The sequence below is a fragment of the Pelodiscus sinensis genome, chromosome 7, assembly GCF_049634645.1.
Source record: "Pelodiscus sinensis isolate JC-2024 chromosome 7, ASM4963464v1, whole genome shotgun sequence".
Lineage (NCBI taxonomy): Eukaryota > Metazoa > Chordata > Testudines > Trionychidae > Pelodiscus > Pelodiscus sinensis.
The window spans coordinates 71488497-71511285 of NC_134717.1; the positions used below are offsets into that span (position 1 = coordinate 71488497).

A 22789-nucleotide genomic window follows, 5' to 3' on the forward strand; every position below is an offset into this window, starting at 1 on the left:
TATATGCAAGAATATTTAAATAGTTAAAGCAGGGGTGGGCAAACTTTTTGGCCTGAGGGCCATACGAGGATATGGAAATTATATGGAGGGCCATGAATGTTCACGGAGTTGAAGTGTGTGAAGGGCTCCAGCGATGGGTGTGGGCTCTGGGTGGGACTAGGGACGACGAGGGATTTGGGGTGCATGAGAGTGCTCTGGGCTGGGACTGAGGGCTTTGGAGGATGGTGGGGGGGATCAGGGCTGGAGCAGGAGTGTGGAGGAAGGGTTGTGGGCTCTTGCTGGGAGTGCAGGTTCTTGGGTGTGGAAAAGGCTTCAGGCTGGGGGAAGGGACTTGGAGGCATATGTGGCCCTGTACTTGCTACTACTGCTTCCAGGAGCTGTTTGAGGTGATATGTACACTTTGGGGTACTTGAGAGGAAGCTGGGGGGGGGGGGGGGGGAGGAAGGAGGAGTGTATGTCAACAACTGAAATTTGGAGAAAACTGAATTTTTGTGTTAACTTTTACAGCGCTTTATTATTTTTTGTACTTTTTATACCCAAAAATTTCATCACCCACCCGGCAATGATTAAGTTGTTTAAACAAATGTGTTGCAATGGTAGAAAAAAAAACCTGTCAAACTGTAGGTACTTAATTTTTTTTTAAAAAGAGGGTACTTTAAATGTTTTTTGAAGGGGTACTTTATTTAAAAAAAAAAAAGTTGAGAACCACTGCTATAGACTACACACACTTCCTCCCCCAGTAACATTTTTAGCAGGCTGGCCAGCATCCTGGCTCAGTCCCAGCTTGTACCGAGTCTGGGATCTACCCCTGCTGCAGCTCTGCATTGAAAGTGTATTAGAAGTCAGGCGGGCAGGCAGCTCAGCTTTGGGTCATGCTAGGTCCAAGAGCTCAGAGCCACCCCTGGACAGGAGCTGCTGCCTCTATCAGCTATCTGCATCTGATACAGAGGCAGCAGTGCAGGGTGGCATGGGCCTCCCTGGGAGTGGGGCCGGAGTGTACTGGCTGCCAGTCCCACCCCCAGGGACTATAGAATAGTTGACTAGTCAATTCACCAGATGAATTCTTATTGGTTATTCAATGAATTGATATTTAACATCACTAGTAGTAGTCTTAGGTCTTGTTGCTTATAACTTTTACATCAGCTCTGTAAAATCAGTTCTTATTTTGTGCTTAAGGGGAAAAACAATTCACTAATTAGAATACTTAAGAGCAGAAGGTGAGTGGCATATATAGATTGCAGCAAAGTTAAGGCTGTTGCCTTTAATCACTGCAAGGTAGACAGGGAAAAATAGTATTTGGTTTCCCTCCCTACTTGGCATATTCTTTCCTTGCTTTAAATGCAGATATATAGTATTATTTAAACCACACAAGTCAGAGTATCCCTCTTCATTTCAGAATCTAGCTAAATTTTTCTCTCTCCAAATGGTTGCTGGCCTTAACCTCACTCACCTGGTTCTGATCAATGCAAATACCTTTTCACATTTCTCATGTATCTGTTTTCCTCAGTAATTTCAACTGCATGCTTTTGCCTCTGTTTTTATAACTTGTATAACTTTCATATTTATCTGTTCTGGGATGCAGTACAGATGAAACATGCTCAAAATAAACTGGGTTGAATGGCTTGAGTTTTCACCTGAGAAATTTGGAGTGGTGTGTATATACATTTTATACATAAAGCTTTCCTCTTTACAAAGCTTTTTTTTTTTAACTGTGCTAGATCCAGTTCAAAAATACAAGCCACCTCTCCCCTATAATTCATATTAAGTAAATGAAGCTTGACACTTGATAAAGCAAGATTTTACTCAAATGGTAGATGCTAGACCAATATTTCTTTTTGATTTCTTAAACAGGTTTCTTTTGAGTTTCGTTCACTTCTACACTCTCAACTTGCTACTCTGTTTTTTGATGAAGTTGTTAAGCAGATGGTAGCTGCCTTTGAAAGAAGAGCATGCAAACTCTATGGTCCAGAAACTATTATACCTCGGGAGCTAATGTTTCATGAAATTCATCACACATAAAGGGAAAGTTAGCCATCTTTGTTAAACATAATTTGTATGCCTTATTTATAAGAGGTACTTTTTCTCCAAGGGCATCTATTTGTTAAAACTAGCTTTGTGTGTAATATACTGCTGTACAAAATGTGCACATATGGAACCAGATGTACATAGAGGAATCTTCAAGTGCAATTCAGGATGTGATGTTTGTAACCAACTGAGTGGCAGCTACTGTAAGCTAGCCAACCAAGCTTGCTTTTACCTTGCCATACAGTTTTATATAATGAACAGCACATCAGCATTACTGCCTTCCCTAAACTTTTTTGCAGTGTTTGTAATAATTGTATTAAGTTATTAGTTTTTGAACATATGTAACTTATTATAGCACCAGCATTACCCAAGTGTATTCAGGGAAAGTTGTGTTAACCTCTTCCTGTACCAAGAATTCTACTCCTTAAGACTGAAAGATTGCACAAGTGGATAGTTTTAATACACTTAACTGACAAGGCTCCAATGAACAAAGCAATATGGTCTTTCAGGTAGCTGTGGTAAAAATATAAACTGACATTGCTGCTCCTAACTAGCATAATCACATGTTCTACAAATTGCTAATGTAGACTAAATCAATGTCGCATTGTAGAACATGTAAAAATACCAAGGGTCTAGTGAGTGGTCTTCAAGATGGTTGTAACCACAGTCTCCAAGGATAAGATAGTTTTGCTAACTGCACTTGCATACCTCAGATTTGTGGGGTGCACTAATTGAACGGTGTAGCAGCACTTTGATTGGATCAGAGGGAACGTATGGCTTTTACCATGCTGTGTGCAGTCAGCACACACCCTGGCTTTAAGTATCATTTTTGTAATAAAAAATGGATGAATACCAGGAGACTGTGGCATGCATGTGCAGGGATAATGGTGAAATAAAGTCTCAGGGCCACATACAGAACCCCAAGGGACTGCAGGTTGCTCATCTCTAGTATAATGGGAGCAAATACACTTTTTAAATCTACTTCAATCCACATATTCAGGGCTATTGTTTCAATAAAATTACAACAGCATTAAAACAATGGAAAGGGATATATTATACCCAGGTTTCTTGAACAGATGTGATGAAACTAGCACTTATTTTTATTCGCTAGGGTTATTCCTTTGTGTCTCTCCTCTGCAAAAGCTAAACTTGCTCTTAAAGATAAACAATCTTATTTTCAACAAGGAAATCTGTATCCCTTTCCTTTATTATACTGAGTTACCTAATTCTGGTTTTATTCTTACTAAGTCAAGCCTGAAATTAAGCAATATTTAGCTAAAGTATATCCCACAATTTGAATACCTTCCAACTGCATTGATTTAAATCACCTACAGGCATTACAGAAAGTACACAATTTCCTTGCCTTAGAATAGCTTCATTGTTTCATGTTAACCAGGACCCATGAGACTGACCAGAGTATTTTAGGCTGTAGCAGTTATTTTAAACAGTGCAAGAATAGGAAAAGTTTATAAAAACATGATATTGGCACTGTTAAAAGTCACTTAAATTTAGATAATCTTATAAGATTCAGTACTTTACCATGAGAAGCCCTTTATTTTAGAAGATTTGTTAATTTGTCTTCTGAAAAATCCTTTCACCATCAATATGTCTCTCACCATTGCTGTTTTGGATCCTTTTAACATGAAGCAGAATTAGCACTCAAGGTGACAGGGCATACATTACTTCAACTGATTTCTTCCCCCCTTCCCTCAAAGAAAAACCCATAATCATCAAATTTTACAATTTCAACTACCTGTAATCTATGCTCTCTCTGAATTAAGGACAATGGCTTCTTAAGTACTCCATCTCTTCCTAGTACTAACAGGTAGATTGTTAGCAGTTTAAATGAAATCCCTGTAGCATTAAGTTTGATTTGTTAATCAAAGTTTGTGTACAGGTGAATAAGGTGATACATTTCATAACTTTGAACAATCTTTTATTACATAGAGGTTGTCACATAATTGTATATTTGTCTTTGTACACAATTTTTTAAAGTCTTGCACACAATGGCTTTGTCTGAAGTTTTCCTAGTAGTGGCAAGCACCAATAAATTCTGATTAAACAGAATATCAAGTGCCTTAGTTGATTAAGTTTCAAGCAGAACATTGGTATGTCAATCTTGCACCCAGTAGCAGGAATGTACAAATGTTTTTATTGAAAAATAAAAAATAAATTATCTGTAGGCATGAACAATGACTGTAAACAGTTCTAAGTGTTAAATGAAATCCAGTAATTAGTGATTACAGCGATTCTTTAAACACCAGCCTCACTTCAGTCACTATCCACCCTGTTACACTGACTAAGTTTTTGGAAAACTGTCAGTCTCAACCATCACAGTTCACAATGTATCTGTATTCCAGGAATTAGAACATGCCACCTCCCATTCCTCCACCCATTCCTCCCATGGGCACTTCCTTTTCCTCTTTAGGAATTTCAGTAACTACAGCTTCTGCTGTGGCTAAAAGGGAAGCAACGCCTGCAGCATCCATCAAGGCAGTTCTTACAACCTAAGAAAGAAAGAAAACTGTTAGTTGAATACTGTCCCCCCTCACCCACACTAAAATAAAGTACAGCCTCAAAGTTCTTTGAAAAAAAATGTACATTACCTTTGTAGGGTCAATGATTCCTTTCTCTACCATATTTACAAAGTCTCCAAGCATTGCATCATACCCAATGTCAGGTGCGCTTTGCATGATTTTTTCAACTATCAATGATCCTTCTACACCTGCATTCTTAGCAATAGTCATTGCTGGAATTTTCAGAGCTCTCTTAATGATTTCTATGCCTGTCAAAAAAATAGAGTACATTCTCCATGCATTCTGCTGGAAGTAAAATACTCTAAATGGGGGCAGGTGGGATCTGGCCTACAGAAACCTCTGCCAAGAGTCCCTGCATACCCCACCCTGTGCTCAGAGCAGCTCTCTGAATACTGAGAGCCTGGGAGGAGAGGCTCTGCACACTGCCCCCTCCCTCCAGCAAAATCTTGCAGCTCCCACTGTCCCGTTTCCAGCCAATGGGAGCAGCTCGTGTGCAGGACAGGCAGCTCATGAACTACCCCTCCTGCCTCTGGGTTTACAGCATTCAGCCAGCCACCCATGGCCCCTTGTCGTTAGTGTAGGGCAGTGTTTTCCAATTTTATTTGGGCACAGAACCCTTTTCAGCTTGAAAGAATTTCAAAGAACCCCTAGGGTTGCCAGGGAAGTGTGTCAAGCAAACAAACCCCCAAAACCACAAACAAAAAAACCCAGCCACAGTTAGTTTGGGGAGTAGGAGGGGGAGCTTAGTCCTGCCGCAGTTTGTCTCTTTAAGAGAGGGTGGGGGAGTTGCAGGGAGCACTGCTGTAGGGGCATGAAAAGCAGGCACAATAGCTGCACTGCTGGCTGGGATCTGCTCAAGTGAGTGTTTCCCAGCCAGAGCCTGCCTCTGACCCACAGAGCCCTTCTCTCCCCCCAATCCTCTACCCTCCTTATCCCATGTAACCCCAACCCCCCTGCACCCATTAACCTCCTCCCAGACTCACCCCCTCATACAGGTCACAAACCCCTCCCAGCTCTTGCACCTCAATCCCTTACCCCCGGTCCTAATCCCTGCACTCCCACCTCAGGTCATAACCCCCTCAGATGCTGCACAAGGTCACAACTCCCTCCTTTGCCACAATTTTCTGCCTCATGCAGTTAATCACCTACTGCTAGGCAGCACTGTAAGTGAGATCATTACTAATACAAGGCTCAAGCACCAGTTTTAATTACCATTATCACTCTTGAAAGATAAAACAGCTATGAACTTAACTCAAAGGGAGACAAACATCCCACTCAAAACACAGCTAGGAAACCTTTGTATATGATCTGCTCTGAGATACTCTTAAAAATATTATTTACTACAGCCACTATCAAATTAGATTCCCCCAATTAAGTGAAGTGTTCTCAATCTTTTTACCTGCAATTATAAGATACCCATTTTGCTTTAAATATATTTAGTGCTCTCTCAAAATAACAGTTTTCCTGTTTTTAAGTTAGACCAGTGGGAAAGCTTCTTCCTATTTTAGTGTTCAACACATTACCAGGAATGTTTAAGGGTGTCTACCAGACCAAATAACCAAAAAGGACTCACTGAAATGAACTGTATTCTAGCCTACAGAGTTGCAGCTGTTATTGAAGGTAAGTACAGGCAATCCCCGAGTTACGCAGATCCAACTTATGTCGGATCCGCACTTACGAACGGGGCTCTTGCGCCCCGGAGCTCGCAGGCAGCGGTCCCGCCACCTCGACCTCTGGGGCGAGAAAAGCTGCTCCCGGTGCCCCTGGTCTGCTGGGGGGGGCCACAGCTAGTGCCCTCCACCCCCAGCAGACCAGTGGAGCAAAGCCCCGGGCCTGTGGTAGAGCAGGTGGGGCACTGCCGGTTGGTCCCGCAGCACCGTTCCTTGGCGCTACTAGACCAACCTGGCAGCACCCCAGCTGCTCTGCCCCAGGAGTCCTGATTCAGCCGCTGCTGATCAGTTTCAGCAGCAGCTGAATCAGGACACCTGGGGCAGAGCAGCTGGGGTGCTGCTGGGTTGGTCCAGTAGCACCAAGGAGCGGCAGCGCTACTGGACCAACCCAGCAGCATCCCAGCTGCTCTGCCCCAGGCGTCCCCAAGTCAGCTGCTGCTGAAACTGACCAGTGGCTGACTACAGGAAGCCCCTGCCCCAGGCTTCCTGGAATCCGCCCCTGATCAGTTTCAGCAGCAGCTCACTTGGGGATGCCTGGGGTTCTTAAGTTGAATCTGTATGTAAGTCAGAACTGGCGTCCAGATTCAGCCGCTGTTGAAACTGATCAGTTTCAGCAGTGGCTGAATCTGGACGCCAGTTCCGACTTACATACAGATTCAACTTAAGAACAAACCTACCGTCCCTATCTTGTATGTAACCCGGGGACTGCCTGTAGTATCATAAAGAAAATGTTAATCTTCACATGAAAATTCATTCCCAAGGAGTTTGCTTACCAATTTTTTGATCTTCATTCACTGGAGTTAAAGAATCTAATGCTGGGATGCATCGAAGCAATGCACAACCACCTCCTAGAACGATACCCTCCTCTACAGCAGCACGAGTAGCATTCAGTGCATCAGTAACTCTGTCTTTCTTCTCATTCACCTCAACATCACTTGTGCCACCAACCTAGAGTGAACAAGCCCCATGTTGTCAGTTGTTTCAAGTCCCCACACGTTCTCAGAAGCAAGAATGTGCTACAGATGTCAGAAGCATTGTATAGGTCAGTTAAACATCAATAGCGGACACCTCTACCTGAGTGCCAAAAACACCACAAAAACTGTAAAAAAAAAATTACACTTCAATTGGAAAGAGCCTTTTGCAATTAAGATGCCTTTCAGTTTTAAAACTAAATATAGTTCTCACTTCATCCTGGAAAAGCAAAACACCCCAAATACCCACTTTTAAAGCAGAAATACGCAAGTAAGTATCCCTTATACTGTACAAGTGACAGGAAATGAGACTTGTAGAAGATCTGCCTAAGTTCAAAAGTTTGTCTCTCCAAAAAAAGTTGGTCCAATAAACGTAGCCTTAGTTGTCTTGTTACAATTTCCTTATTAAAATTTTATGAGTACTAGAGATGTCCACCCCTCCTTTGATCAGTTAACCATTAAACATTAAAATTAACCGGTTAACCAATTAAATGGGATTTTACATCCCTACTATAGGTTGGATCTCTATGTTCCTGGAGGCTGGGAGGTGGGCAGCTGGAGGACCGGTGGCTGGCAGGAGAGCCTAGTGGCCAGTGGGAAAGGTACCGCCACTGACCCACACTCCCGGTCAGGCAAATTCCCTAGTTCAAGACTGGTCAAGTCTGAGGGTGCCAGACTAGGAAGTCCAACCTGTACTAAAAATAAATTGGACCTGCAGATAGGAATTGACACACATTCGTATAAACAGCAACTTTGGATTTTTAATTGCCACAGAAAAATAAGACCTCCATTTTAGTTTAAGAACACTCACAGATGCCTAAAGACCTTCTCTACGGAGCTATTTCCACTGACCAATTTAGCACCACTTTGTATAGCAGTTTAGAATTTTCACAGCCTCCAAACTTAACTACTCCCCTGAATTAACACACTCTACCAGGTGAGGGACAACTAGAACACATGGGTGCTCCCCCATCCCACTGATTGGCAGTTTTGAAAGTAGCAAATAAATCCTCCTCAGTGACAACCAAGAAGAGTATCAAGTATGATAACCAAAGTGTACCCTGATTGTAGTCAGGATGGATCAATGAAGTAAAGACAGTTGTCTTAATTTTTGTCAACTGTGCTGGACCCACGTGTAACCAAGTAGACCCCACTGTTGCACCGAGGGGAAACATTAAGGGAGTACATAAATGTTATTAAATTGCAAATTGTCACAGGGTCCTGGCACCTTAGAGGAAAGATGTCAGTCTCACCTGTTCCATAGTTAATTAGCTGCTTCCCAGCCTGAAATGAGTGGGATGAAGGAGATAATTAGTGGATACCTGGGCCTTTAAGATGGAGAGCCCCAATCTGCAGGAGACTTAAGTACCCTAGGGCAGTATTTCCCAGTTTTATTTGACCATGGGACCTTTTTAAACTTGAAAGAATTTCGAGGAACACCTAATACAGTGGTGCACCAATCCAGCCTAAGGTTGCCAAGGGAAAGTCTGTCAAGAAAAAACAAACAACAAAAACACTGCACCAGGGGAAAAGTTGTAGAGCAAAAAAACAAAAAAACAACCACCCCGGAAATGCAGTGGGGTAGGAGAGGTGTCTGAAAGCCGGCGGGGAACCACAGAAGGAGCCAACGTCTGTATGTGCTGGCTCCTCTGTCTTTTTGGGGGGAGGGGAGGGGGGCGGGGCGGGGTGTGAAGAATCAAATTCTCGTGGAACCCTCATTTTTACTTTGCAGAACCCCAGGGTTCCATGGAGCACCATTTGGGAAACACTGTGCTAGAGGAACCAGCCTGCTCTATACGGGATCAGGAGGATAGAAGGAACAGAGCCCAGGAGAGGTACTCCAGAGGAACCTGATTAAGGCAGATTCTCTATCCTGTTCCCAGCCTCTTTCTGTGCTCTTTTGTTGACTCAAGTATAGTGTAAAGAACATATCCACGGAGTAAAAGTCTTTTTGTTTGTTGGGAATTTGACGTTGGACTTTTGCTACTTCAGAAGTGAAGTTTGTGACTTGGCTAGAAGGGATAAGATACAGACCAGCGTGGGGAGAGCCAGGAGACCCATCTTGATATAGGAGTATTGGTAGTGCCAGGCTCAGCTCAGCCAGCAGGGAGGGGAAGGGTGGGCGAGTGAGTAACAGAGGTCTGATTTATAAGGTTTGACCAAATCTTTTGGTTGTTTGGTTTTTGACACAAGATAGCAACACTTAAGAGACGGAAGACACCTCTGCTAAGCAATTAAGAGTCACAGTGATGCAATTGCTAAACTATGATAGTAGTAAACTTTGGTTGTCCATTTGGTATACCAAAGTTTTAACTCGGGCTCTCAGACTTATTTGATTTATCCCCTCTTCCTTAACTCTGAAAGTGGAGAAGGAGGCAGCAGCTACTGGCTGCGCACCCAGCTTTGAAGGCAGATCCCCACCAGCAGTATAAAAAATGGAAGTGTAAAGAGTGAGTGAGTTCATTATCACCCTTCTCAGCAGACTTGGCACTCTATGCCCCCATTACTTCTGCACAGCTGCTACCATGCTGAAGCTGAAAGCTGGAGCCCTGTCCCCTCCAAGTAAGGGATTCTGGGGGAGGGGGAGAGACAAAGGAAGCCTCAGTGAGGTGCTCCAGCTGTCCCTTTTATATCTGCCTGCCAGGTATGCACAGTCCCATCTCCTGAAGCCCCAGCCACCCAGAGTGTATCAAACAAACAAACCAAACCAACCACCCCCCCAAAACAAAAAAAACCCCACTCTCCCCCACTCCCCTGATCTTCATAGGGTCTGTGTCATACTTGGAGAACAACTATTTTAGTCTAAGGAAAGAGTTAAAAGTTCCTCACCTTTAGTACTGCTACTCCATCAGAGAGCTTGGCCAATCGTTCATTTAGTTTCTCCTTCTCATACTCACTTGTGGTAACTTCTAACTGTTCAATAATTTCTTGAATACGCTTTTCAATTTGAGCCTTTTCACCCTTCCCTTTCAGGAGCATGGTATCATCTTTTGTGACAATGATCTCACCAACTTTACCGAAGTCATGAGGCTGAATATCTTCTAGATTTAGTCCCAGACCCTCTTCTCCAAATATCTGAAACAGATCACAGGAAAGCTTGGACTAAGTCCCTGCCCTCCACAGACATTTCCCTGCATAGCTACAGCAGGATACCTATTCTGCTTTAATCCCCAATATGGATACTTCTGGGGAAGAGTGATTTATTCAAGAATAGGCAATTTTATTTAAAAAAGAGTTGTTCTGAATAGCTGTCCTGGAATAGTTATTCTACTATAGCAATGTCAGGAAGTTCCCCTGTATAGGCAAGGTCTAATTTTGTTACATACTAGCACTGATAGTGATTAATTTGGCTCCTATCTCATTTCTAGACCTTTGGCAATGGTCAGCTAAAAGGAATACTTTGCACATTTATCTCCAGCATGTCAGGTGTGACAGCTATGTTACAGGGCCAGCACCAAGCTATTTAATGAGTTTCCTCTGTTATTGATGCCAGCAATTATAGCTGAATTTAGGAGATTTTATATTTTGTTCATCCCGTTTGCTTTGGCACTTGCCAATTTTCATGAATTAGTCTGGGGCTAATATAATGCTGCTGGTTTTTTTTTTTTTTTCAGATTTGTATACAAGAAAGTGTGTTTTAGTACTATAGTTGCCCGTCATAGGATTTTAAAAATCAAAATTAAACTGCCTACAGAACATACCACACTCTTCCATTCAAAACTCCAGAAGACTTAAATCTTCCCTGAACATTAATAATCAATAATGCTTTTGTTCAGGCAGGTCAGTTTAATAAGTAACAACTTCCAGAATAACTCAAACAAGTTTGTGCCACTTAAATAGGATTATTGGGAAGGTCTGTATTCGATGTTGACATACAGTAAGTGAGAAAGTTAATTGCTTGTGACCACTAAGAAAGAGGTGCATTGCAACTCAAACTTATATACATACACATTAACAATTTAAATGAAAAAGTGCAGGGATTTGATGTTTTAAGATGCCAATCTGTAAAAAGCATCAATACACAGGGCAATCAGTAGTTCCAGAGAAGCTATAGTAAGGGTGTCTCAGTTCCGTTATATCAAGTGTCTCTTGTTAAAGAAAGGTGACCTACGGGCAAACAAGAACAATTCCACATCCATCCAAAATGCTGAAGAGGATATTAACAAGAGCAGCAGATGCGAAGTGCATGCTTGATAGCCAGTTGGAACAACTAGCCATGCTATACAATGGCTTGACAGTCCAGCACAGACCTAAAGTGTGGTACCCTATTATCAATCCCTCAAATACTTATCCCCTGGAGCATTCTAGAGGAAGTTAAAAATCAAAGGGGTACTTGGCCACACAATAAATACATTTGGTACCTACAGACATACATAGGCAGGGCTCGACAAACTGCTGAATCTACTCGCCCATGGCAAGTAGATTTCAGCTGGTTGCTCCGTGCGCCCCATTCACCGGCGCTGCGCATGCGTGGTGCGGGGCTGGCGAGTAGGTCTCGCCAGGGTTTGTCAAACCCTGTACATAGGCATATAATTTTACTTACAGCACCACCAGTAGCAATTGCCATGTCCTTAAGCTGGTTCTTTCTATTGTCACCAAAACCTGGTGCTTTTACAGCAACAACTTGAAGGCCAACTTTTAATCTGTTAAAAAAAAAAAAAAAGTTCAGCGAGAACACAAATTCTGACAGTGTTAACACTTCCCTATGTGCTCTTAGCTACTGTAAAAAAAGTGCAAGTCGGAGACAAGCAAAGCAAAAACGCCATCTTAATGGATCCCACAATCCTGTAATTTTTTCCCTACTAAACTGATTTGGACAACAGTTTTCTGACTCTGAAATAGACTAACAAGACTGTATGGAGGTACATCGATTCAAGTCTTACCTGTTCAAGACTAGAGTACTAAGGGCTTCACCATCAACATCTTCTGCAATAATGACCAAAGGCTTACGGTGAGCATTGGCAATTTCAAGAGCTGGAACTATTGACTGAACACTGGAAATTTTCTTCTCGCTAATTAAGACATAAGCATCCTGGAATTCACATTTCTGTCCTGCAGAGGCAATAAGCATTGTTTGAACTATCTAAATGTTCTATTTTAGCATGTATGTATCTATGAAGTACAATTTACCATCTCAAAAATCTGATCAAATCTGGCCACTACATTTTTCCATTTACATTTGGATTAGAACAACAGTCAGCATTAAGATCAACCAAATTTAACAGAGTGAAAACAAATAGTAATATTTCTACTCCTGAAATATTATGCCAATTTGTGACTTGGTAGCAATTTTTGTTTTCTCTCATGAAAAATCCTACATAGTCAGAAATAGTTGAAAACTACAGCACATGATCAGCTGGAAGCGCCGCGGGTCCGGCCCGGGTCCTCCGCCGCTTTGCTCCTCGTCTCCCTGGTTTGCTGGCTCCCCCAGCAGACTAGGGAGACGGGGAGCAGCTTTTCTCGCCCCGGAGGAGGCGGGCGGCGGGACCAGGCATCCCGCCGCTCCAGTCCTCCAGGGCGAGAAAATCCCTGTTCGTAACTGCGGATCCGACATAAGTCGGATCCGCGTAACTCGGGGACTGCCTGTACAGTTAACTTTTTAAACAATTTTTTACATCCCTAATACACTTAAGGAAACATCTTTGTTCAAAAAAATTATGGTAACTAATTACCCCAAATTCACTTTGCTTGTACTGTGCTCTCTCCAGGAAGACATTTTTTTGTACAAATTATGGCAACTCCTGCAAGCTCACCTTTGGCTGTATTAATGAAGTATGGTGAGATATAGCCTCTGTCAAACTTCATGCCTTCAATGATTTCCAATTCATCATTCATGGTTTTCCCATCCTGTTTAGTGTGATAAAAATATGCACTATACTTTAATCTACAGTTTACACAGTAAAGGGAGTGCTTTTGGGCATATATTTCTAAAATGCTAGACACCATGGAATTCAAATCTCTGTGCTACCTTTCACTGTGGTTGCATTCTTTACATCTTCTCCCCTTTATGGGGAGAACAGAGCAACAAGGGAGAGAATGAGGGGATAATCTACGAGATACACTATCTGTATAGGGAGAAGTATCTGAGAACACAATTTGTGTGTACCTAGAACTACATGTAAATCACATCCTTATCTCCTGCGGTGGAAACAGTATTTCACAATAATTAGATCAAACATACCAAGGAAGTTTACAACTACAGGTGAACTAAATTAATCTTGTACTAGTCCTTTAACAGAAGCTATCTTGAGTGGTTAGTGGTAGCTATTGTTCTAGATGACCTAAAGAATAAAAAGGCTTGCCAAACAATGATCAGCATTGGCCAGAATAGTCAGTCTAACCTCAATTTATTGCAGTACATCCCTACTTTGGCTTAGACACATGCATCTGCTCAGCAGTCCAACTCACTGATTCAGTTTCCATCCACTATATTTCATGTTCCTGTATTGACTATGCTAGCTATCATAACTTTTGGTCTATGCTATCTTGACTAATGATCAAATAGCATTCCTCTTAAAAAATTAAGTTCGCTAGTTCCTTTGCAATATTCCCTACTGGTTACAAGACAAAACTATCACTGTTAATGAGCTGTTGGGCTCACCATATATTCCTAATCCAGTTTCTATTTATTAGACTTATGTAGTGAGGGAAGAATACGTGCAGCAATGCCATACAAAGCAAGAGCTAACAACAGATAGCAGCAACATAACAGTTCTGTATTTCAGATTAAAGTGGAAGAAATTTAGTTACAAGTGCAGTGAGTTTACTTCTTACTCTGCTTCCAGCAAATGTTCATTTAACTTGGCAAGTTTATCTTTAAGAAAACTCCAAGTAACCTTCAAGAAGCATAAGAGATACTCTTACCTTAACAGTGATAACACCCTTCCGTCCAACTTTTTTCATTGCATCAGAGATTATGTTGCCGATTTCCTGGTCCCCATTTGCGGAGATTGTGGCAACCTGCAATGAGATTAATCAAGTGCTTACTAAAGGAAAAAATAACTAATCAACTGTTTACAGAAATTAAGTTTAGGGACTATTTTCTCTCTCTACATATATAAAACTTTTCCTGCTGGACAACAAAATTATGTAATCACATCAGCAGGGCTTGACAATTACGGCCATCTACTCACGCGTGGCAAGTAGATTTTAGCCCGGCATGGCGCCGCAGCACAATCAGCCAAACCGCGAGCTTGTCAAGCCCTGCACAACAGCATTGACAGGCTGGGGATGGGGGTTGGCGGAACGGGAGCAGAAGGAGCGCTGCGGGCAGCATGGTCCACAGGGGTGGGATGCAGGGAGTTCCCTGCTCGCCCTGCTGCTGGCTTCCTCATTCCGGTCTCTCCACCCAGCCCCCTCACTCACCAGCTCAGCCCCCTGTAAGTTTAGAGCGTCAGCACCAGCTTCCTGTACAATGAAAGGAATGAAGCCCCAACCCTGCTTGCTGGATTCGACTTGCCAGCTCCACATACTGCTGTTCCTCTTCCCCCTCCCCTAGCTCTGTGGCCAGCACCGCCCCATGCTGAGCCTGGCCCCCAACCCAACTCACAGGAGCTGCCTCCTTTCTGTCCCATGGCCTGCCACAGCCCAGCCCTCCTGGGCAGCTGGGGAGGCTGCCTTGCTGTGACCTCAGCCCTCCCCCATGGCCAGGGGCAGAAGGAAAGCCAAGACTGCTGTGGCCTTGGCCCTGCCCTCCCTGGTGCCAGGGACTGGGGCTGGCTACCCCTAGAGAGGGGGTTGGTGAGCATAGTGAGTAGGGGGCACAGCCCCCTAGTAAAGTTGTAACAACATTTAGATGTGCACTATTGTGAAAAGCTACTGCTTTCTCATGGCTATTTTTCATTACTACAAATTAGAGTTTAGGTCCAATACCAAATCTTCATTTTATGGTAAACCTCCAAGAGAAAACCACGAACATTAATGTTTCCCCAAGTTAGCCAGTGAATAACTACAAGTGAGTTTAACAGACAACTGTTTCTTTCCTCCAGATATGTAGTACTGGACTGGACTGTTGAATCAAGATAGTGAGAGTCACTGTTGGCATTCCGTTGCATGATGACAATATACTTGGGAGGCTCCTGACTCAGCCGAAAGACCAATGTTTATTATCACAGCGTTGACTGGGCCCTTTAAAGTCCCATGGTCCAGAGGGCAGGCAGCTGGTCTCTAGAGCAGTGGCACAACAACTTTTCTGGGTCATGTCCCCCCCCCCACCCCCTCACCCTTACCCTGTCCAGTTCCAGAGCTACAGCACAACTCTGAGAAGAGAGTGGAGGGAAGCGAAAAAGAGAAGAATGAAGTAAGGGCACTGCAGCCAGGGTGGGTCTGGGACCAGGAGTAGAGCACCAGCCAGGGACTAAGGCTGGGAGCAGAGCCAGGTGCAGAGCTGGGAGAAAAACAGGGGTGGGTGGTGCTCTCTTCCTGCTCACCATCTCTCCAGAACTTCTATTGTAAGGAGTCGAAGGGAAACAAAGCAGCTAGAGAAAGCAGTAAGGCCTCCTGCAGACTAGAGACCCAAAGATAAAAATGCTGCATTTTAAATGAGCTGCAACAGGACAGTAGCAAGCAAGTTAATGCCATAAGCCCAAGATGTATTTTAGTAGGTTCCCATTACAGTTAATTTACTAGCACATCTTCACTTGTTGGATGAAATATATTTATGACCGTTATGGAAAACTAGTAAAGCAAAAAAGAATGAAGCCTCACCTGGGCAATTTCTTCTGGGGTTGTAACAGGCTTGGACAATTTCTTTAGTTCAGAAATGACAGCATCCACTGCTAGCATTACACCTGGATAGAAAAACAGGATAGTTAGGGTTGCCCATACAAGTTCTATGTACATGGTGCAGAATAGTCAAGTCTCATGACAAGCTTCAAAATTCCTTAATGAACCCATAAAAAAAATCTATTATTGTAACATCTGTTAAACAACGTAAGAGCAGCAACATAGCCTTCCCTCTATTTGCATGCAAAGTAGAATACCTTTTTTTAAAAAAAATAATAATGGGCGTAGACCATGCACTTTTAAGGACAAAGGACAACTTGGGACAAGATTATAAACACGCTAGGGATGTTAAATTTAGATTAATTAATAACAGAATAGTCAAATGGGATTTCCATTAACTATTTGATTAGTTGACAAGGGCGCCTCCGCTTTTGAACTGCTGCAAAAACCCTGCAGGGAGCACTGGGGCGTGCTTCCTGCAGGACTTCTACTTTTGACATCAGAATCGCACCAGAACCAGTACATGCAGAGACTGCTCTGCCTCCCTGTGCTAGAGGGGAAGGGGGGAAAGGAGAAGAGAGAACCAGCTTTTAAGCCGGCTCCCTCCAGCACCGGCTTCTGCACTCCCCTCTTCTCCTACTTCCTCCCCTTGCTGCCTCTCTGAGGCAGTAGGCGCGGGGAAGGAGGAGCAACTACTCTCATCACTAATAGACTCATTGCTCACATCCCTAAAACACACCACAAACAAACTAACAAGTCTAGGAGATATATTTTAAAAGACCAATCAATATTAAATTGCAAGTGTATACAGAATATTTGGTGAGGGGATGAAGAAAAGCAGAGACTGCTTATGATAGTACAAAAGTTACATACAATTTATACACAATACTAAGCACTGGATAGACACTTCCTGATTTATAACTTCCAAAACATAGGCCTATCAGAAGACAAACTTTACTGAAATCTGCTCTAATAAATGACAAGTAAATCCAATGAGCTCTAACACAGTCTATATAAAATCTGTGCATTTAAAAGGCCTGAAAAGGTTAGTCCAGCCACTTTCCAGCAAAGTTAGATTCCTTTCTAGGTGCTGCCTTTTCCCAAAAGGTCATGTTATTTTTTCCAAATGGAAGCAGTTTCTCTCAAAAACCAGTCAAATTTGCCATGGGTGAAGCAGAGAAGAAACTGAAGATAAAATGCTAGAGAAACTCTTAAAAGCACTAGTAACAAAGTTGTTAAATTCTTACCTCTCCTGATTTCCACAGGATTAGCGCCTTTGCTGATTTTCTCAAAGCCCTCCCTTGCAATGGAACGTGCCAGTACTGTTGCAGTAGTAGTCCCATCTCCTGCCTCTTCATTTGTGTTGTTGGCAACATCTTGAACTAACCTGGCACCAATGTTTTTGAATTTGTCTTTCAAATCAATTGCCTTGGCTACTGTCACACCATCTTTTGTTACCTTAGGACTTCCCCAGCTTTGTTCAATAATCACTGTTCTACCCTAAAAATCATTCAACACACATAAGAATATATTAATAGAAATGATACTAAGCAGAACAAATAAAAGGCACTACCACAAAATTACCACTTGGCACATCTACACAACAGGAAAGGTCCACACTGCAATATAACATCTATGGATGGTATAGGTTAAGTGACTTGGGATTGCAGAATACTGGCTCCATGACTCCAAGAGATTCCAGAACTTGGGTTCCAAGCGCACACATATCTACATTAATTTTAGTCCTGCAGCATAAATTGAGTCTGCTGACTTGTGCCAGCATCAGGTATTTTGCTGCAGTATAGACACAGCCTCAGCCATTTTTCACCAACACAGATCTGTTAATACTGCCAATACAAAATATACTTATTTTTATGGAGAAGAAAGTTTGTTCTACTTTCCAATGTCACAGTGAGATTTATAAAGATTCTTCTAATTTAGGCTAGATACCAATGAAAGAATATGGTACCAATTTACAAAGAGCATTCAAATTCCACAAACAAGTTATGTTCTGAATAAAAGGGAATGCAATGCAGTTCAATCTTTTTCATCCCTGTAAAGCCAACAGGAGCCATAAGGTGGCAAACAGATGTTCAAAGACAGAACCAGATGGATAAATTAAACAATGGGGGGGGGGGGGGGGGGAGGAGAGCACTAACATCTGTAGTTTTTAAAAGTGGATTTAATACAAAATATCTGATAGTACTGAAGCCATTTGCTCACTCACCAGACAGTTGTATTACAGAAGATGGGACATGGTGAGGCTACATAAAAAAAACTGTAAGGCTGTGTCTACACTGGGCCACTTATTCTGGAAAATCAGCTGCTTTTCCGGAATAAGCTGCGAGCTGTCTACACTGGCCCTTGAATTTCCGGAAAAGCAACGATGCTCTACTGTACAAAATCAGCCGCTATTCCGGAAAAACTATTCTGCTCCCGCTCGGGAATAAGTCCTTATTCCGGAACACTGTTCCGGAAAAGGGCCAGTGTAGACAGCCCAGTAGTCTTTTCCGGAAAAAAGCCCCGATTGCGAAAATGGCGATCGGGACTCTTTTCCGGAAAAGCGCGTCTACATTGGCCACAGATGCTTTTCCGGAAAAGGGCTTTTCCGGAAAAGCAGCCTGCCAATGTAGACGCTCCTTTTCCAGAAAAACTGAAAACGGAATAGTATTCCGTTTTAAGCATTTCCGGAAATTCATGCCAGTGTAGACACAGCCTAAATGTATTGCACAGGGTAAGGATGTTAAAGAGCAGTTATCTGGCTAATTGTGTAGTGGATATAATTTGTATCGACTGCACAATTAGTCAATAAGGGGGCAGCTCCTAAAGCTGGTACAAGCTGGGACAGTCTCAGGTCACGCAGGGTCTGCATTTTAATGTCGAAAGATCTACTAGGCTCTTACTACATTTAAAATTCACAGCTGTAGCGCAGGTGGATGGCTCTTACTACATTGAAAATGCGGAGGGGCAGCAGTCCCAGACGGACATTATCTGGGACTGCTTGGTCCCAGCTCAGTCCTGGGACCCCCTGTTTGTAGCAGCTGTGGCTGGCTTCTGCCAGAGCAGCCTCTGCCTGTGGTGAGCCTAGGCCCACCATGGGCAGAAGATTGCTTCATGGGAGCCTCCTTTACCCTGCAGAGGCAGCACCATAGAGCTGGTGCTGGGGGAGGAAACCAGCTTTTAAGCCAGCTCCTGCCCCACCCACTGCCTCTCATACAGAGGCAGCAAGCAGGTGGAGGGAAGCAAGTAGTCAAATACTCGACTCCCGGCTACACTTAGCCTTATCTGGTAGCCAAGAACTCAACTACTTGCTCACATCACTAGCTCAGGGGTGTGAAAAGTTCACAACCAGTTCTACCAACCTAACTTCCAATGCAGACAATACTATGTTGTTGGCACTTTACCACTTTTTGCATCATTTTGTCAACCCTCACCTTGAGGAACTAGGCATTCTCCTATATGTGTTACATTTTTGCTCTTCGAAAAAGCTAAGAAGGTGCCACCTCCAACTATCACGGAGTGACTAGCTCTTTTAAGAGGGGGCAGGGCCCGGGCACCTACTGATTAGTTGCCTCCCAAAGGGGGTTAAGAAAAGGCACCTGAGCTACATAAAAGCGAAGTCAGGAAAGCCGGATCAAGAAGAAAGGACAGATGCAGAAACAGAAGCAGCAAAGGAGAGCAGGTGCAGAGAGCTATTGGGAAGAACAAAAGCTAAAGAGTATTACTGATGGGGACTGGCCAATGCTGAAAGCTGGTGCAGAGGCCCCTAGAAACAAAGGGAAGAGCCAGCCTGGTTAGGGAAAGTCAAATCCAAACCAATAAGATTGATGCAACAGAATGGTTCCCAAAAGCAGGAAGAATTTAGGAAGGCCTACGTGAGTAACTCAGCTAGTTCACGTGGGAGACCTGATTTGGGATTACCAGAGAATAGTCAAGAGGAAGGAAGCAAATGTGGGAACTCTCAAGTGGATGGCCTGGAGACTGGAGTTCTGGAACATGACAGATGATATCCCAGAATGGGGGAGGGGGGAGCTGAGAACCTCCTCTACTTTAGGATTTTGGAGAGAATGGTGTTATGAGGAGTCTGCAGATTACTGAACAAATACTAGAATACTATTCTTACAGTTAAGCCTTTGAATTGAACATAGAAATAAGGGTTACTTTTATGGCTGGACCAAGAAGAAACTCAGATACACACACACACCACCCCCCCCCCCAGCGCAGCTTATGGCTTGGGGGTTACCTTGTCAGTCATGAAGACAAACCAATTCCATTTCCATTAACACAGAGTAACTGCTTTGAGAAACCTAGTCTTACATAGGTTTTTAGATTATTTTTTAAAAGCCATGACACAAATTAAGTAGAATTTCCTCACCACTTGGTTTCTCTCAAGCTGACATTTTTTGTTTACAAAGAACTAGGGGGCTGCATCCCCTGCTCACTATGCTCGCCAACCCTCCTTCTCTGGGGGTAGGCAGCCAGGGTCAGCCACTGGGAAGGGCCAGGTTGATGCATGGCAGCCCTGGCCTACCCCCTTTCCTCCCACCCATCACACCAGTCCTGGCTCTCTTCCTCCAGCTGCCAGCGGGGAAAGGGTGTTAGGCCAGGCGGTGGCAGCCCCGGCTCCCATCTGGAGCACTAGAGAGGGAGGAGGTAAGCAGGACGTAGTGACATAATGACATCACTGTCATCCCACATGAAAAAATTTAGATTAGATAGATATTTAAGGAGTGTTGAGTAATGAAACACTCACCTTTGGAGATAACTCAATTATATGCGCGCGCGCCCACACACACACACACACACACTTCCAATCCTGCAGAGACCTACTGTGTATAATTTTATTCATGGAAGTAATCCAACTACATGCAATGGGATTACTCACTAGGATAAACACTTGCAGAATTGAGCCTAAAGGTGTATTCACCTAACAGCCACTCCTTTTATTATATCCTTGGGACTTGTTCGCGGTTACATGGTTTACCAGGGCAAATCAGGAGGAAACCCAATACAGAGACCCCAACTTTGGATTTATACTCGCTAGAGAAGTGGTTCTCAACCTATCGCCATTGTGGGTCACAGCCACACACTATAGATACACAATACTGCCTATATAGCCCTGAGGGTGTCACTTGCACCACAGCTATATGCTGATTGAGCACAAAGTGGTCCACAGGTCAATAACCTCTGCCCAGGAGAGGTGTATGATCTCCAAAGCCTTGCGTTAAACACAACCCCTATCCAAAATTACTGTCTTGCTCCAACATCACAGCTAGTACTCTGAAAACCTAAATTTGTTGTAGGTTGTTCAACTACCTCTATTATAGTCAACACTGCATGTTCACATAAGCCACGCTATTTACTAGGGATGTAAATCCTGATTAATCAGCTAAACAATAACAGATTAATCAACTGGTTAACCAATTAAGTGGGACTCCAGCTGCCAGCATCAGTCACCAGGGGCTGCCTAACAGTGCTGAAGCAGCTCTCCATCATGGCAGGTTGAAGCAGTAGGCTGCTCGTGGGGAACCATTTATGTTGTGTGATGGGAGTACTTAGCTTCCTCCCAACATGAAATTGGGTTTATTACTTTAAACTGAACTGGGTTCTGAACATGACACTTCTAAAACAGTAACATTCCATTAATACTAACCATCATAAATATATCCTGCCATAAGTCATCTTCCATCCACTGAACAATTGTCCAGCCAAAATTTAAGTGCCTGTATGGTGCTGGAAAGACTAATTTAGCAGCACAGAGATTAAGTTCTAACAAGAGTCTGGCATATTATTCATTTACTATTTCTGTGCACACAGTGGTTTAATGACTGATAAATTAACTTATGCACTGTATCTACTATAATTTTGAAATGGTCCATTTGATGACATTTTTTACTTTACGAATACCTCAATCCCCAACTGGTTTATAAAACAGGGCTGTACTGAACAAGAATTCACATTACACAAAAAATAATTTAATATACCTTTGGTCCCATGGTGACAGCTACAGCATCTGCTAGAAGATCTACTCCCTGTAGCATAAGAGCTCTAGCATCTGCTCCAAATTTAACATCTTTTGCATAGGTCCGTAGTAGGTGTGGGGCCAGTGCTCTGGACACTGGCCTCATCTGACGTAGCACTGTTGATAAACGGAGCATTTCTGAAGCATAAATTAAAATAAAAAAACACAACCACGTTAGTTTTCATTTGTCACAGTCCTTTGAACAGCCTTATTCCTACATTTTGTCCTCAAATTCCTCCCAAAATTTAAGGAATAAATAAATTACTAATAGTTCTTGAGTTTTAAATGAAAGCTGTGACCTAACAAATATTCAGTACCCTAATTTTACTAGACACTGGATACCAGAGCGAAAGTCCGGCCACCTGGAATCCTAGATTCTAATTCCAGCTCAGCCAGTGACAGGCTATGTGATCCTGGGCAAGTCACAACTCCTGCAGCTCCGTTTTTAGTCTGTAAAATGTGAATAAAGTGTATCAAGCTCACCAGAACGTGATGTTCATTTTGTTTTTCACATGCAGAGATTACAGCCACGGTGACAATGAGTTTTATCACAGCACTATTATGTGTTAGAGAACAGGGAAAGGGGCATTTCTCTCTCCCAGAGTGGGCGGGACGACTATAGACAAGGCTGGTCAGAGCTCAGCAGCTTTATCAGCAGAAATGTCCCCAAAATGAAGTCCCCGTTCCCCAAGGGGCACGCGACAGGGAAAGCCAAGCCCGCGCTGTCCCAGGGCGAGAGCATGTCACTAGCAACTAGCACAAAAGCTGCAACAGTAGCAACAGCCCGGCAGAGTCAGCAAAGCCCCGGCCCCCCGCACGGTTCTCACCGTCAGGACACAG

General features: G+C 43.2%; 2 protein-coding genes across 3 annotated transcripts in view; one reads left to right on the forward strand and one right to left on the reverse strand.

The window, feature by feature from the left end:
* Positions 1 to 4092, forward strand: part of COQ10B (coenzyme Q10B) — a 32467-nt gene extending 28375 nt beyond the window's left edge. For both annotated transcript variants that reach the window (XM_075934251.1, XM_075934252.1), the window contains one exon: positions 1852 to 4092. In XM_075934251.1, coding sequence (XP_075790366.1) covers positions 1852 to 2019 — 168 coding nt within the window. In that variant the 3' untranslated portion in view covers positions 2020 to 4092. The remainder of the gene's footprint in view (positions 1 to 1851) is intronic.
* Positions 3969 to 22085, reverse strand: HSPD1 (heat shock protein family D (Hsp60) member 1). The gene is made up of 11 exons (XM_014570893.2): positions 21912 to 22085; positions 17175 to 17427; positions 15910 to 15992; positions 14068 to 14163; positions 12957 to 13050; positions 12087 to 12255; positions 11747 to 11846; positions 10033 to 10278; positions 7006 to 7180; positions 4632 to 4810; positions 3969 to 4532 (listed from the first exon to the last, which is right to left on the reverse strand). Exons 1-11 carry the CDS (start codon positions 22083 to 22085, stop codon positions 4389 to 4391), a joined length of 1713 nt encoding a protein of 570 aa, XP_014426379.1. The 3' UTR covers positions 3969 to 4388.
* Positions 22086 to 22789: the final 704 nt, after the last annotated feature.